Source organism: Aulonocara stuartgranti, assembly GCF_965226115.1.
Source record: "Aulonocara stuartgranti genome assembly, chromosome: 12".
NCBI lineage: Eukaryota > Metazoa > Chordata > Actinopteri > Cichliformes > Cichlidae > Aulonocara > Aulonocara stuartgranti.
In genome coordinates this window covers 5,720,477-5,738,330 of record NC_138948.1, presented here as the reverse complement: position 1 = coordinate 5,738,330, position 17,854 = coordinate 5,720,477, and the positions used below count along the sequence as shown (strand labels likewise).

The following is a 17,854-nucleotide window of genomic DNA, read 5'->3' as shown; positions in this document are numbered from 1 at the left end:
ATTTCCAAGCAAACCTACAAATGACAGCTACACTCTTTGATTGTATCAGCCTGTTATAGCAACAGTTTTCCCCAAAAAGCTGCAAAATCTACTCAGGAACAAACTGAAGAAAGAACTCGAGGTGTTAACCCAGACTCTTAACTTTCCTGTTTCTTGAGAGATCCCCCCCACGATCCACAGTACCCAATGTGTCTGCAAGAGATGTGCTGGTATGCCCCTGTTGGGTCTGTGCTCTTGGTGGCGTGTGAGGGATCAATGCAAATTAGGTGGTTTTCAAAGTTGCTACAAAAACAAGCAACTTGACCTTTTTTTGTGCTTCCATTTGCCATCGGTTGACGTCACCAGAATTTATCATTAGAAAGAAAAAAAAAAAACCTTGTCAAATGTCTGCGCCTTCCTTTCACGTATATCTAAATATTCAGTGTAACTGAATTTGAAGTGGCACATCTCTATCATAAATTCAGCGCATCCACCTTGAGAAGTTTGTGATTGTATTTCGGGAGATTACAGCTGTCCTTAAATTGCAGGACAGAAGCATCTTGCTCTGTGTGTTCTCATAGAAAAGTGTATCAGCATCTATTTTTGCTTCCATAGAAAATCCAGATCAGTGCAACACAAGAAAATGATTGAGAACTTCCGGAAAGTGAAGTTTCAGCTCAGTATGGAGGGCAGAGGACCCAGGGGAGGAGAGCACTGTGGGAAATGGGCAGTTCCTGTCTGTCTGTGTCTTTGTTCAATCATTTGTCTGCCTCTCAGAGTGACACGCTTGATCCCAACGGCAGTCTCCGAAGGAAAGATGGAGGCAGACTGAAGTTAAGGGACATTTGGATGGAATATAAACATATGAAGTTTTTGTTTGTATGTTTTTGGACTTGAGATTCTAATAAACTCAGGAAGAAAACAGAAAGAAGCCAGAGCACCAAACCAGGGGTGCTCCTGTTTTTTTTTCTTTTTTAACTTTACTGATCCTCCCACCTTCTCCCTTTGCTACCACTCTTGCTGCTCCTGCTAACTAAGGAGGAGGAGAAGGAGGAGGAAGAGGGATGCAGGGAGAGCACACCTTACCTCCCTCCCTTCCTTCCTCACTTTCTTCCTCCCTTTCTCTGTCTCTCCCACTCTTCACTCCACAGCAGCTCTCACCAAAACACCACAACACACCACCACTGTCTCTGGCAGGCTGACACACACTTACACATCCCTGCACACACATACACACGCACACACACACACACGCACATACACACACACACACACACACACACACACACACACCTATACACATACACACACACATGCACACACGCACACATACACACATTAATCGGCATCCTCAACACAGACTGAGACGCCCTTGGACTGCTGCAGGCGAGGTGAGTGGGTAAATATTTGCAACCTCCTTCTATGTGTGCATGATTGTGTGTGTGTGAGTGTGTTTATACTGTGTGAGAGTTTTTCTGAGTTGTGTGTTTTCCATCCTGTGTGTTTGTGTGTGTGATTGTTTGCATGTCTGCATGTGCTGGTTTGCCTCTGGCCTCTGCTCTTTGTGTACAATGTGTGTGTGCATCTAAGTGTGCGCGCGTGCGTGTGTGTGTGTGTTTATGAGGCACACCAGAGCCAATGAGACTTGTGCTTTGCACCAGACCAAAACAAATCCACAAAATAATGCTGACTCTCTTTCAGAGGAGTGTGTTTTTGTGCAGGCATGCATGTGTGCGTGTGTTTGTGTGTGAGATCCTGGAGAGGCCCGAGTCTGTCTGGAAACTTGTCAGCTGTTGGGAGATGTGTGTGCGTGTGTGTAAACTGGTGAGGTAGAGGCTAATATTCGTGCCAGTGCTACTTGTCAAAGTGTAGTTTTTTTCTCTCTCTTGTGGCTCTAAACTGCTGTAGAGAATTGGAAGAAAAAAATCTCCCCACGTCTTGCCTGTTGCATTTCCCTCACAAAAGGTCCTCCTAATAGTTTAGGAAAGTTACATTTAGGTCATTATTAAAGTAACGCTTTAGAAAGTAAGTCACATGTCAAGGCTTTTTGCTGTGTCAGCCTTTAAAATGCCTAAAAAGCACAGACTTGATGGTTTTGCCATTAAAAAAAATGCAGATGAAGAGGTTTGGAATAGTTCATTGTTTAAACTCATAACACCTAACAAACTGCCACTGATCTATTAAATGTTAGGTTTAGACAATGTCTACAGTTTTTTTTAACCTATTGGCCATGTACTTAAACAAAAATACACAGTAGGGTGATATTTTGTAATTTCTTAAAATATGCTTTCTTTGTGTAACTCTAAAATACAAGTCACCATTGCTGATGATCTTAGCACAAGTTTCCAAATTTAACCAAAAACCAATTTTTTAGAAAATTTAAATGACTTTTGTTGGGAAGAATTATTACTTTGTTGGTCCTCTGATTGCTGAGCGTATTCAAAAACAAAGGCAACTCACTGACTGAGTGGATGACTTATATTTCCAAAAGCTACTGCAGGAGGCCTGGGTTTGAGTTCTGCCCTCTCTCCCCCTTTTCCTGTCTATTCTACTATTCTGTCCAAAATAAAAGTGAAACTGTCCACAATGGGGCGATCGTGGCTCAAGAGCTGGGAGTTCACCTTGTAATCGGAAGGTTGCCGGTTCGAGCCCCGGCTCGGACAGTCTCGGTCGTTGTGTCCTTGGGCAAGACACTTCACCTACCGCCTACTGGTGTTGGCCAGAAGGGCCGATGGAGCAGCCTCGCTTCTGTCAGTCTGCCCCAGGGCAGCTGTGGCTACAACTGTAGCTTGCCTCCACCAGTGTGTAAATGGGTGGATGACTGGGTGTGTAAAGTGCTTTGGGGTCCCTAGGGGGGACTAGTAAGAGCGCTATACAAATACAGGCCATTTACCACAAAGAACGACATATTCTGGTGGGGTCATTATCAGAATACAGTTCAAATAGATGAAAGAGGTCTGTAACCAGCCAGCTCCACAGTACAAGAGTTCACGTTACAATAAATTGGACTGAGCTCATAGAGAAACAGAGTTAATTGTCTAGTGAATTCACAGTTTGGAGTGTCATGCTTCCTGCACGCTGTACCAGGCTCCACCCTTGCCGAAACCAAAACAAGTATTGCGAGTAGAGCAAATGTGTCTGAAGTGGACCGCTCCCTGCTGTGAACCACATGCAGAAGAGCAACTTCGGACAGCCTGATTTGCAGAGGTGTGGACTCGAGTCACATGACTTGGACTCGAGTCAGACTCGAGTCATTAATTTTATGACTTTAGACTTGACTTGAAAAAATGTTCTAAGACTTGTGACTTGACTTGGACTTTTACACCAATGACCTGGGACTTGAATTGGACTTGAACCGGTTTACTTGAAAAGACTTGATATTTCACCCCAAATATAAAATTTAACATGCATATTATATAGAGATTGAAAATGTGACGTCATTCAGGGGTAAACCGCAAAGGATTCTGGGAACTCGTGGCAAGCGGTACTAGCACACGCAGGCTTTCAATTGAAATCAGTCACACAGCGATAAAAAGAAACACAAAAAATGTCAAGAAGCTGTTGTATTATTAACTGCAATAGCCGGTCGCATGACAGCCACGGGAAGCCGACGGGTAAAGAGATCGGTTGTTATCGGATTACGTCGTTGAAAAGAAATTGTTCGAGCCATGTTTCCGAAGTAACAAAGACGTGACGGATGGCCTGGATTGCAGCCATTCAAAGACCAAATATAACGTCCTAGAACACTCCAGCTCACAGGTTAGTCTGCTCCAAGCATTTACACGAAGGCAAGTCTTCTGTTGTAGTTAATACGTCATTTTCATAACATAATTGGTGATATAGGTTACAAGCAAGTCTGGCGCTGAACAGAAATTGTCGCGCTATGCTCCTTTATTTATTGTGCATAAACAGTGAATTGTCCTGACACAATATTGCGTTTCGCCTCTGTTATTATGGTACATTGACAAAAATATATACTTTTATTCACAGGATAAAACAGGTTTTTTGTATCACTAATTGCCCAGTACGATTACAGCATACAGTATTATTGTCACTGCTACATTTCTGTGATGCTACCAGAAATTATTTCCACTACTAATTAATTACCCTTGAGCTCAAAGGTCCTATTAATAAACGGTTAACGAATGTGTATTTATGAAGACAATTTGTGAGACTGGTAAACTTATGATACGTACGATGGTCTTTCGTTCTACACGGTGCATTTCAAGGTCCTGCACCCATCCGGCGGTAAACTGTACCTGGGCTTGTTGCAGTGACCTGAAGTTACTAAACTTCATGAGTGTATGCACTCACTCCAAGAACCGTATGATTATAAATATGCATATAAATATGCTACGATGAGATAGATGACTTCATCTAACTAGCAAATGTTGTCCAGGCTACGTTGGTGATACAGTTTTTTTTAATATGTATGATATTTTTGTCATGCGATTTTAAAGCCGGTCCTACAACCGCATCCAAGAATAACATGCAGCGTATCTCAGAACTGTCGGTGAAAATTATTCTTGGAGCTAGGTTTAATTGAGCTGCATTTTAAAGAGGTGCAATTACACAATTTGTGTATATTTTCTAAGTTCACTATTTTGTCATGTGTTGAGAAAAACACAGATTTTAAAATTACATGGTCTAATATTTACATTTAACATATAACTGCAACATGCTTTTTTCATTTTTTTTTTTTTTTAAAGACTCGAAAGGACTTGAAATTCAAAGTTTCAGACTTGTGACTTGACTCGGACTTTTACACCAGTGACTTGAGACTCGACTCTGACTTGCCTGACATTACTTGAGACTTGACTTGAGACTTGAGGATAAAGACTTGAGACTTACTTGAGACTTGCAAAACAATGACTTGGTCCCACCTCTGCTGATTTGTTGGCTGTTATCCACAGTTCTGTATGTGTTTATATATAAATACATAAATGAGCTGCTGATTAGCATTACCCAATCAATTGTTGAGTTCCCTTAATAACGTTAATATGCTGGTTTTTCACAGATTGTAACTGCTCACAATAACAACAGAATTCACCTTTAGTTCGTGAACAAAGCACTGTTGCTCTTCACCAATGTGATTATCAGTCCACACAGATTTAGTCCAAGATTTAGCCTTTGACCACAATTTAGCCTTGTGGTCAAAGTGGATTACTGATTGGTTCGAGCACATTCAAAAGACCTGCTTCTTTTCACTGTGAGTGAGTCTAATAAAGATGAATGAGCGTGGTCCTTCTCCTGGGTAAGCCAGCTCTGAAAAGTGAATCAATAAATAGGTCAGGGTTCAAGTGTGAGCAATTTAACCCAGTCTCTGTTTGTCCCAGGGGCATCTGAACTCTGCTGACCCATCTTCAACTTCTCAGACTGCCTTTCTTACTCATCCTTTGCGTCTTCCCTCCTTTCTGTTTCTTTTGCTCACTTATCCATCATTGTTGGCTCTCTTGGTGGCTTTTTTCCTTTCTGTATACAAGGGAAGGGCCTGGATCCTGTTTCAGCTTTGCATGCACACTTGAGAAAGGAAAAGAGTTTGGCTCAAGGGGTAAAAGGCAGGAGAATGAATCTTCCTGGAGACAAGCAGACATCCCCAACCGCCTCATACTCCTCCATGACGTTATCCGAATTTTGGGAAGCAATGACGCACTGGGATTTTTCTGCTCACTTATGTGTCATTGCACTTTTTATGTCAAAAGTATGCAGTTTACATCTAAATTGCATTTACCATTAACTCTAATTTTCTGGGTTCAAATATTGGAGAAGCATTATCCTGTTAACTCTTATGAGTTAGCTGTAAAGTGCGCCACAATTGTCATAAGTTGTGTTTGCTTTCTTGTGAAAAAACACAATATTTGCAAAACTTTCCAGACTCAGCAGAGAAAATGAACTGTTAATCGCACATTTGGTGCTTCAAGACACTGAAATCTGAATGTCTCCTGATGGCCAGACTGGCACCTTTCATGGCAGTTTGCTGTGTGAGAATGAATTTTAAATTACCAAGACAAGTTCCACTGCAGCCCACAGCACTGATGACTTCAGACTATGGGAACATGATATCAGTATTTCTGATACTCCTTCATCTGCTTCCTAGAGCAGATGAAAGAGTATCAGAAATACCAGGCTCCAATTTGCTACCGAAAAAAAATCTTTGTATATAGTACCCACAGATATTGGAGCGAGCTCCAACAATCACACAGTCCAATACGAACTGACGACAGGCAATAATGGCAAAGAAATAGATCAGGAATGATACAAGGGGAGAAAAAGTGCTCATTGCATCATGGGAAGTCCACCAGTAGGCTGAGCCTATATAAGTACTATGCAAAAACTAATTTTGATACGGTATGTGTAGATGCAAAACAGAGTCAATTACAATGAGCTTGCCTGCCAATATTCAGTATGACCACCTTTATTCTTCAACACAGCCTGAACTCTATTAGGCTCGTTAAGCAGTCTTCAGGAATACTTCTCCAGGATTCTTGAAGGACATTCAAAACTCGTCTTTGGATGTTTGTTTCCTTCTGTTCCATTCTCTGTTAAGATGATCTCACACGGCTTCAATAATGTTGGGATCTGGGCTCTGGAGAGGCCAAACCATGACTGCTAGGATTCCACTTCGGGGTTTTTTTCTGTCTCAGTATGACTTTGCAGGATTGGTAGCGTGTTTGGGATCATGCTGAAAAATGGAGCTGGATGATATTGCATGGTGGACCAAAATCTGATGGTACTTTTCTCTGTTCATAATTCCATCAATTTTGACAAAATCCCCAAAACTAAAGGTAACCTCAAACTATGACAGAGCCTTTTTGATGTATGCTCAATCGTCCAGGTAAGGAAATATCTAAAAAGTAGATTCTGTTCATCTGGACTTAGTATTTTCAGTTGGGCGACACGTTTTCACCACCCATCCATAGCAGAGCCTGCACTGTGTTTTACAGATGACAGGGACCTTCACTTTTCATGCATACTGATGACTGGATTGCAGGATTTTTGTCCTATTTATTAAGGACGTGACTTTCAGATACTGTTTACCTGCTAAAGCTAGCTTTTGCTTTTTTAGGCCTGCCTCCACTGATCCAGTTTCCTCACATTTTTTAAGGACACACTATGCCAAGTTTGAACTCGACACTGGTTCATCCCTTGAGTTAGGTGTCTTCACGGGTCAGTGTTAAGAGTCTACTCTGATGTTCAGAAACAAGAACTGGGCTGACAAAGAGTGCAGACAATGTCCAAAAACAACTTTGTAAAACCTTCAGAAAGCCTGGAGAACCATTGCTCAAGAACCGAAATATAAAGAAAAGAGGGGTGACTTAAGGCATTTGCACAGCACTGTAGTAGAATACCTAAAGGATACTTCAAGGTCATCTGATCCTAACTATAAGCATTATCAAAAAAGAAAGTTTGAAATCTAATCCTAAAAGTAGAGAGGGAGATTGTTGGGCGAGTTTGACAGGCTCATTCGGTATTTCAGAAGACAGCGTTATCATTTATGGAAGATCATAGACAGAGTCCTCCTAAAGCCAGTGTGTAACATATATCTCATTGGTATTAACCCTTTAAAACCAGTCGGAGCGGGCACGGTCCGTTTTGCGCAACTACTTTTAAATCCCTTAGAACTGCAACCACGTAAGCTAGCGCAATAATTTTTTTTGCATATGAAACCGGAGGAGTTGTACTTACATCTTATGCCATCAGCTGTTTGTAACACTTCCTACGTTAGAATAGACGTCAGCGTGAATTATCGCGTGTCCGCCATTACCTGCCTGAAACCGGAAGTGACGTCATTTTCGCGAAAATGTAGTTTTTTACCATCAGGGCCTCATGAGCCTAAATTATGTTTGACTTTCTGACTTTCTGTGTCGTTTCTGGGATGCTTAGAACTAAAATTGCACTGCTGGAAATAGTTTATTTTGATGCATATTCTGCTTTTTTGCAAATTTACACTATAATATTTATTTTCGTTTTTCCTGCAGTGTATAAAAATTGGTGTATTTCAAAAAGAAAACTATGAAGACACTCAAAATACATTTCCTGTGGTGGGAAACTATTTTGTGCAACTTTTTTGTATTCACAGTTTTGAGGGATAAGCCTCTTACATTTCTCTAACTAGAAATATATGTTAAAAACACAAAAACGATTTTCAATTCTTTTGTAGTTTATTGCACTTTCTTGCAATTTATGTAATTTCTATGCACTTAATGCATACATATTATTAAAATTTGGGCTATAATGGTTGTATTGATGTATAGCAACTTGAAATGCTCCCAAAAATGGCACTACAGCATGTAAAAATATAATATAAGCTCTGGCGGACTTGGTTCTATGGTAGGTCTTAAAGGGTTAACAGAAGAATAGCTTTCAAACACAATGTAAACAATACGTAGTAAATTATTTGGTTATTTTCTGTCCAACTGCATAACTGTATCCATCTCCATTACATGTGGCCACCAGAGACTGGAAAGCATCCAATATTAGATAATAAAAATCAAGTATTGGTCTGATATATTGTTTGATATGTCAGACCGGTCTTATTCAGTCCAACCTCTCAGGGGACAGACAGACTACTGCTGTCTGTCTATCTGCTGAGGCTGCCAGTGCTACATAAACAAAACGGCAAGGCGAGGGGCCCCAGGGGGCCTTCAGGGTGGGGACGGCTCAGGGGTGAGGGAGGGAGAGTCAGAGAGGATGAGGGACTGTTTACTTTTGTCTTATGCCTGGCCGCCTGGGAAACGACAGCGGAGGAAAGAAGGAAAGAGGAAGACTGTGTCTGGATTGTGTGTGTGTGTGTGTGTGTGTGTGTGTGTGTGTGTGTGTGTTTATTTCACTCCAGGTAGAAGGTATTCCTTCTACCAGGACCAGATGTGTTTAGTTATAATAGTGCCTATGACTTATGATGCAGTTTACAGTGTATTTAAACTGGATTTTAGGGTAACATTTCTGCACGTAATATACTTGTAGTAAGGACCAAGAAAGATACAAAAAAGAGGATACTGTCGCTAATGAAACCTTCGTGAATACATTTGTAACTTTTGCACACGACTGTATAACGAAGAATTACAGAAACATTAAATCTTCTAACAGTGAGTGATAATATTTTTTAAGCGTTTTTGAGTCGCGGAGCATCGACTACCAATACATGGTGTTTTAGACGGCTGGGCAGGTGTGAGGAGGAGCAGACAGATCAATAAGTAAAAACATCAATGCCTTATTGTTATTTAATCGAAATGATTTGGGGAATGAACAGCCTCTTTGTCAGTTGTGCAATGCCTGGAGACCTTAAGGCTGTCCTCCCTCCTGTGTAAACGTCACACTCTGTCCGTGCTGGCGTAGTCTTCCAGATCAACCTCAGCTAATAGAAACATCTGGGCCTAGTCTAGGCTACTTTTGACACTGAGAGCTCAATTATTAGACTGGCAAATGTTGTGGCCCAGACGTCATTAGGTGGGGCCTGCGGTGATATAACACGTACCTGTGGCTAAGTTAAATCTGCCAAACTCTTCCTAATTCAACACTGTCTGTTAAGCCCAGATGTGGCTCATCGAAAACTGTGGGCCACACTTGGAAACTTCGGAAAAGGAGTTGAAATTATTTCCTCAACAAGTGTCAGATATGGCTAATAGCTCACACCATGATAATTACAATAGCAGACCATCCAAAGTAGCACCAACTTTTGACATGTTGGCGAGTTCACTTTCTCAAAAGAGCAATTAGGGTTAAAATTAAAATACACTTGGGTGTAGGTTAATATCATTGTGCAAATATGCGTAAGCAGCAAAGAAGGAGATTTGGAGAAAGTGATTGACTGTGTGTGTTTGAGCGCGTACATTTATGCCATGATGTCTGCATACCTGTACGTGCACAATACTCAGTGTGCATGTGTCTAAGTGTGTGTGTGTACAGAGTCACGAACTGGCTGAGTGTATGCACATATGTGGCTGTGTCTGACTGTATGTGTGTTTGGCAGCTGGCCGGGCTCCAGCTGCGTCTGGTTGGATAATGAAGTCCAGGTGCTGCTGTGCCTGCTTTAAGACACCTGTCACCAATATTTAGTGCCAGAGAAAGCCAGACTGCAAACAGGGGCGAGACGAGCTGCTTGCTTATTTTAACAAGGCTGCCTAACTGGACCTGAGGAGACAGGATGTACTATGAGATCTTTCCTAGAAGCTCAATGTGTATATGAACGTATACGTCTGCATATGCGTCTCCGGAGCTCATTTAACTCCGTCTGCTACTGTGGATTCACATTGGTTCCCTGAAATTTAGCCTCAAAAGAAACAAGATTTTCAGGATTACAAAATTCAAAATAAATTAACATATATTTGCATCATTTGTTAAATATAATTTTAGGATTTTAAACTAAGGGAGAGAAAACATTTAATTTCAGCAGGAATTTGAACATTGTATCGCTTGCAGACTCGTACATACAATTGTTTGCTTAAAAAACATATTTTTTGTGGAGAGAAGCACTAGAACCCATCAAACATTTATATTTTATACATTTGTATTTTTCAGCTGGAAACACAGCCTAGGCTTAAGAAAGTGTGGTTTTAACTAAATCAGTTGTAATAGTTACGCCAATTCTGGACTGGATAGTCGACTGGACTGGATATAAATTTCCAATGGCTAGTCAGTATGATGGTGGTCTCGTCCTTTTGCCTTCAATGACCAGCAATCTCCACCTCACTTTTTTGCAGCTGAATATGAATGAGAACTACAGTGTCTTGCAAAAGTATTCGGCCCCCTTGAACTTTCCCACATTTTGTCACATCACAGCCACAAACATGAATCAATTTTATTGGAATTCCATGTGAAAGACCAACACAAAGTGGTGCACACGTGAGAAGTGGAACGAAAATCATACATGATTCCAAACATTTTTTACAAATAAATAACTGAAAAGTGGGGTGTGCGTAATTATTCAGCCCCCTGAGTCAATACTTTGTAGAACCACCTGTGGCTGCAATTACAGCTGCCAGTCTTTTAGGGTATGTCTCTACCAGCTTTGCACATCTAGCGACTGAAATTCTTGCCCATTCTTCTTTGCAAAACAGCTCCAGCCCAGTCAGATTAGATGGACAGCGTTTGTGAACAGCAGTTTTCAGATCCAACCTACTCTTGGTTGGGAATACGTTTCTGCTCAGTCGAGGAAGGTGTTGTTTACAAATGAGGAAAGAGTGCAACAGGACAGACTAACAGATGGATAGAGCCAAAAGTGGTGCGAATGCTGTGCCGGTCTGGTAGTGAGGAGATCCCTGAGCGGAAAGTGAAGCTGTTGACTTACTCTGCGACATATATTCCTACCCTCACTTCCCCACTGGAGCTGAGGTCATTTACCAAAAAGGGGAGATCTTGCACAGAAGAGGCACAAATGAGTTTCCTCTGTAGTGTGGGTGGACTCTGTGGGTGGAATTTAGTGATTCAGGACTAGTTCAGAATAGAGCTGCTGCTCCTCTACAAGTGAAGGATGTGGTTTGGGCACTTCATTTGGTCTGTCTCTTGAACACCTCTTAGGTGAGGTATTTCAGGCAGTACTTGATTGTTCTGGTACGTAGCAGGTAGGTGTTTGTGTTTTATACTTGGTAACAATGTTGCTAGCCTAACCCAACATGGTGATTGCGTCACAATTGACAAGTCAAAACAACATAACAAACAAATCAAATGTTATGGTGACTGTGGTTATTGATGTTTTTATCTCTACACACACCCTCTCATGGACGGTCTTTATCCTTCAAGCTCAAGTCCTCTATCAGAGGCCTGGGAGATTGAGGGTCCTGCGCATCACATGTTCCTCAGTGTGTGCTCTTTTGGACAGATATCTCAGATGTTGCTCCACGGATCTGCTGGAGACACTTGCTAAGTTTGGCACTTGTGGGCTGGGCTGGCCCCAACTGGGACCACTGTTACCTTTACCCTCCTCCTGGTGTAGCTACATCTATCAGTGTGGCCGTTTTCCTCTGCTTGTCCACCACTGCTCGGTTAGCCAACAGTTTGTTGTCTGTCTGTGGAAGTCCAACAGGATCTTAGTTCAGTCATTCTTAACCACCCTAAGGAATGTGTCCCATTTTGACATGGAGACTTACAGGCCACACACGGCACACATGTTCCTGTATACTATGCCAGCCACTTGGTTATGGAGTTTTATGCCTTGCATTTGTCCAGGAACTGGTAGGATTTCTCAATGTCAGCCACTTCTTGTATCTGGCAGTGGTACATGCCATGCATGGACCTGCTGATGCTGTTCCCAGCTACTTGTAGCAGTCCTTGATATCTGCAATTTTCCCTTCTGGTAGTTCAATCTCCTGAGTTCTGATTACCTTCCCTCTCTTTGTTATCATCCAGCTACACTTCTCCAATCCGAATGAAATTCCGATGTCATTGCTTTATGTCCAAGTGATGTTGATGAGTAAATCGATGTCTCATTCACTCTTGGCATGCAGCTTGATGTCATCCATGTAGAGGAGGTAGCTGATGATTGCTCTATTCCATAGTCTGTATCTGTAGCCAGTCTTGTTAATGATCTCACTGAGGGGGTTCAGAGTTTTGGAGAAGAGCAGTGGGGACAGAGCATTTCCTTGGTAGATCCCACACTACATGGTGACTTGTGCTATAGATTTGAAGTTGTCTAGTGTTGTACGCAACATCCCCATTGAATTCCTGATGAAGGCTCTTAGGGTAATGTTGATCTTGTATAGCTCTAGGCATTCCAGGGTCAATGTGTGGGCTCACTAGGTGGTGTGCCTAGTGAGCCTAGTCTTGCAATCTTGAGCGACTGTTCTGTCTACCAGTAGCTGGTGTTTTGGCTGATAGTTGGATGGAACTGGTCCCTTCTGGGGATCCTTGGTGATCTGGACTGTCCGGCCTTCTGTTAGCCATTCCAAGTGTCTCTCGTTGATTAGTAACTGGTTTATTTATGTGGCCAGACGCTTATGGAGTACAGTCAGCTTCTTCAGCCAGTGGGCGTGAATCATGTCGGGGCCTGGTGCTGTCCAGCTGCTTTGCAGTTTCCAAGGCCTCAGGTATGGGCAGCTTGCTGAACCCCTTTCTTCATTGCACCTTTCTGCAGCTTACTCACTAATGTAACTATCCTTCCTCCAAATTCTCCTGTATCTTTTCTTGTGAAAAATGTAGCTAATGGATGATAGTCTACAAATAAAATGTATCTGCTCTTGAATCAGCACTACAGTTTGGTATGATAAAAGTAATCGGCAAACAGTGCTAAGTTAAAGGTATGTGGCTGCAATGTTCGAATGAACAAAAGAAAACTGGGATATGTTGCAGGAATTAATTTCTGTGCATTGAAACGGGAGCATTTACCTCTTCTGTGTCCCTTTCAACAATTAAGTATTGACTCTTACACTCCTCAAACTCATATATACAACTGCAGAGTCCTTTGAGTACCCTCCTTTTCCTGTATGTCTGTACATGTTTATGTTAGCCTCTACATACAGACATCTACATTTCCTTATAGTCTGAACAGCTGAACAAAGACCTACCTGTGTAAAGTCCTAGGAAACTTACCTTCATCCTTCCAGCACATCGAGACTTGTTTAAGTTTTACGTTGGCCTCTGTGCTGTCCAACTCCCGTCTCCAACACCTGTGGCCCTCAACAGCCTGTCTGTGCCACTCTCCACCTGCCAACGCTAGTCTCCACAGACTGCCAACACATTTGGATACCTACAGCTGGTACACCAAAACCAGCGTGCATTATCTGAGAAAATGCTCTTTGCTTGCCATTGTTTTGTCTGCATTTGTCTGATGTGCTCGGAAACCTGACTGTGCATAATGTACTGGATTATTCAAAGCAGACTTCACCTGAATCAGATGATCTTTTAGATACTTTAATGCAATTAAGAAAATAATGGAAGTTAACCTTTAACTCTGTTCAGTTTATTAAAAAATGAGTCCTATAGAAATTATAGAAAGTTATGAAAACAGCCTGAAACATCTTGAGAAAGATGACAGCACAGGTTAATCCTGTCCTCTCCAGTGGTAAGAATCATCTTGCGTAATGCTCTAATTGAAACTAAATAATCATGAAGTAATTAAAAAAACTGATGGGATTTTTTTTGTAGCTGTTTTATGTTAAAAAAATCAAATCTAACTCTTTCAGGTCTTGAGGCCGATGAATGATTTGTGGCTTTTGATGATCCCCCTTTGTCTTTTGCGTGACGTCTTGTTTTTATGTTACACTAAAATACGAATATGTGTTCCTCTTGAAGTGTGTTAATCTCTTGGCTGGATATCGCAACGGTAATTTTTCTCTACAGTGGAAACAATCCCGTGATCATCCTTCACTGCTGATCTATGTTTGCATCCAGGCAGTTTTGTATTACAGAGGTCATTCTAGAATTACTGATTTGACCTGGCTCAATGTAACTCTCCGATGAATTTGTTTCTTATTAATGTTTTGTTTTTGCTTTTTTGTGCTACTAAAGGAAAAGATTTTATTTGCACTGAGATCACCTTTGCAAATGCAACATTTTAAATCAACTCCAGGACCTTTTACCTCCGTAGCTGCTTCATTATGTAACCGTATTTCTTGAATTGGCATAAATATTTCTAATCATCAAATAGGACTGCCACAATGAAATCTTTGCAAGATCTTCACTTTTTAAAATAGGATTGACAGAATATTTCAGTGCCAATGGTGCTCTTCTGCACATTGTTGCGTGTCTATTGTGTATCTGCTGTTTGACACCACTCCCGTAATTGCTCCAGTGCTCTCTTGAATCTTGGACAGATATCTCAGAAATCAGCAATTATGTGATTTCTTGTAAAACACCCTCCACTCTCTGCAAAGGTAAAAGACAGCAGCAGCACTTATGTTCAGCTAAACAACTACAGATGTGAGAGGTGAGGGCTTTCACTGCAGAGTCAGAAAGGAAATATTATGACCACAAATGTGTCCCACTTCAAACCCTTCTGAGAGTCTGGAAGCTGAGAAGCCTCAATTTAGAGTGAAAAAACACCCACATGTCTCAGCATCCAAAGCTCGCCTAAGTGGTTGGCCACAAGAAGTCATTAGCGGTCATCAGATTTCCCTTCAAACTCTTCCACCTTTGTTAAACACACATCTCTGGCTGCTTCCATTCAGAGACAGGTTTTTACCCAAATACCCTTCATTAATCACAGCATCAGGGCTGCTGTCTCATAAACCTCAAGATATTTTTGTTGACATTTAAAACTTATTTTTATTTCTTTTATCCTTTCCTCTCTCTCATTCATCAGGATGAGGGTGTGGTCATGGGAACAGTGTGGGGAGACAGGCGTGGTTCTGCTGGGCTTCCTGACGCTGACGATGTGTTTGGGAAACCTGTCCACCAGGGGGCTGCAGGTACACAGCAAACAGGAAAACACTCTTCCTCTGTTACAGGGAAACATACACTCCGACAAACTGAAGCACATTTTGTCTAGCAAGAACTTTAGGACTCTCGGAGATGGATGAGGCATAGTCCTAGACCAAAGAGGACTATGTTTATACTGTCTGCCTCTGCTGCAGTGACTGAGTGAGCACTGTAACACTGCATATGAAGGCAAGATTGTCAGTAATCCAAAGCTGTAGAACTACAACTAGTAAATGTTCAGTCTTCAGAAACATTACTTATACTTCAATGGGAATAAACATCACTGTACTGAATGCTCATGTCTTGATGTGGTAACTAAAACCTGTTAAAACAGGTAAAAATTATTTTATGTGTTGTATCTGGTGCTTTAGAACCTTCAACATGTGCTGAACAATAAGCCTGACACATAGGAAGCAAATCAGTTTGAGGATGAATAATGGATGATCATATGATATCTCTAAGGGAGATGAGAAAATAGAACTTTTAGTTGGCGAATTTGTGTTTATACAAAGTAGAAACCTCGTGGGCAGAAATTAAGCTGACGTAGAAGTGTCAAAAACTGCATTACCCACAGTGGCCACTTGAGGGTGGCTCAAATACAAGTCAGTCACTGTAGATGTCTACGTTAAAACGAAAAACTTTGCAGCACTGAAATGCATGTTTACAGTCAGGTACAAAGAACAGCTTTGATCTCGATGACTTTTAGCTTAATAAAAATTATACAGGGGTGAATTTAAAAAAAAATCTAAATCTTGAGATTTCGGCTTTGATTGAGACAGGCAGCTGTAGCCTAACCTCCTCTAATAAGAGTCACTAAACAGGACATGCTATGTGGTGCAGACTGTCCAGTAAGTTTCTCCTAATTTTGAATATAGCTTGTTAATCAAGCTTTCTGGGGTGAACTGACAACTCCAGCCTCTGTCCAAATATGGTAACTTTGGGCTCCAAGAAACAACATAGCAACAGGGAAAGAGGCTTCAAAATGACCACAGTGGCCAGGTCCAAATACTTCATATTTGACATAATTCATTACAGAACAAAGCTTACGCTTTTCATTATAGTATGAGCTTTTTGCAACTCCTAAAGAAACTACATTAATAAGTACATAGAATTAGCCTTTAAAATATGATATTGGGGTTTAAAAAAAAATTATGAACTGACAATTTGAATGATCGGATTTCTGATAAACAATATTCCTCCCCAGAAATAAAGGCACTAAAAGTAAAACCATGACATCGTGTTTAAACTGAAAGCCACTGAAAACAGTCTTTATGACCAGTTAAGTTAATGTAGGCTCATGTGCACCATATACATGCTATATATCCACTGTACATGAACCATTGCTATCAGTCATGAGTAGTCACATTAAACAAGCCTGGTGTCAGAGGTAGCGTACTGTAAAATGCCATGTTCAAACTAAATTGATCTTAATAGGATGGCCAGACTGAGAAATATCACTTCTTTCTCTGAGAGCGAAAATTAAAGAGTGACAGAATGCACCAACAAAGCAAAACAAATCAATTTAAACCAACTGAGCTGAAACTAAAAGACATAAAAGTCTAAAATACCAAATGCTCAGTAATTTAAGCAGTTTGGTGAATGGCCGTAAAACTGATCTGTCAGCCCACCGATCAATGACTCCTCTCAGCTCCCTCTACTCTAACTCTTGCCCATCTCCCATTCTCTCACATATGCTGAGTGTCTGGTATTTCCAGTGTCTCTCACTCTCTCTCTCTCTCTCTCTCTCTCCCACAGCTGCTCCATCTCACACCTTTTCAAGGTGCTCAGTGCACATTCCAGCGGTCACTCTGATAAATCTGTCTGAATAAAAGGCGACACAGCCACCGGCCTCAGTTAATGCTGCTGGTGCACATCAGGAATGTGTGAAATGCTGAACGTCTTCACGAGCCAAAGCCTCAGCACAAAACACTCTGACGATCATTTAGCGTGATTCTGCTCGACTGTGACGCACGCTGTTGTGCTAACTCTGTTTTTATACCACTAGCATTAATGCTATGACAGCTGCTAATGCTGCTTCTGCTTTTTCTGCCACTTTTGCTTGTGTCAATATTCCACAGCGAGTGCTAGCACTAGTGGCAGATGCCCAGAATATCAAAAGGTTTAGCAAATTATTAGCCCATTAGCCTACAGTGAAGTTTACTTGATCATGTCAGTTTTAGAGTACAATCAGGAATTTGCAATTCTGAGCTAAATGCAACAAATGAAATGCCCCCTTTTATGGATTGAAATTTGCATGTTTTAAATAAATTTGATAATGTGACTTCCTGTGCTGCAAAGAAAGTTTGATCAAATATTTACAAATTCGAAAGTTTACAGTTAGAGAAGATATGAGTATATAGTAGTAAATGGGAGATGAGGTTATTCTCCTGCTAGGCCAAGTTCATCAAGGCTACAATCCATCTTTGGTTCACTGGAGAGGAACCCAAATGGCACTGAGGAAGACCTCGGCCAGCTGCTTTATAAAACAGTTTTTAAAATAAAAACCATATGGCATCTTTAAGAG

The 17,854-nt window shown here is 41.2% G+C and overlaps 1 protein-coding gene across 2 annotated transcripts in view; it reads left to right on the top strand.

Moving 5' to 3' along the window:
- The first annotated feature begins 1,056 nt into the window (after positions 1-1,056).
- LOC309719574 (ADAMTS-like protein 2) overlaps positions 1,057-17,854 on the top strand; it is a 35,964-nt gene continuing 19,166 nt past the window's right edge. The window contains exons 1-2 of one of the 2 annotated variants that reach the window (XM_082555749.1): positions 1,057-1,370; positions 15,215-15,320. In XM_082555749.1, the coding sequence (XP_082411875.1) occupies positions 15,216-15,320 (105 nt within the window). In that variant the 5' untranslated portion in view covers positions 1,057-1,370; position 15,215. Of the gene's footprint in view, positions 1,371-6,514; positions 6,710-15,214; positions 15,321-17,854 lie in introns of those variants that run through there. The other variant, XM_082555750.1, reaches the window with a different exon arrangement.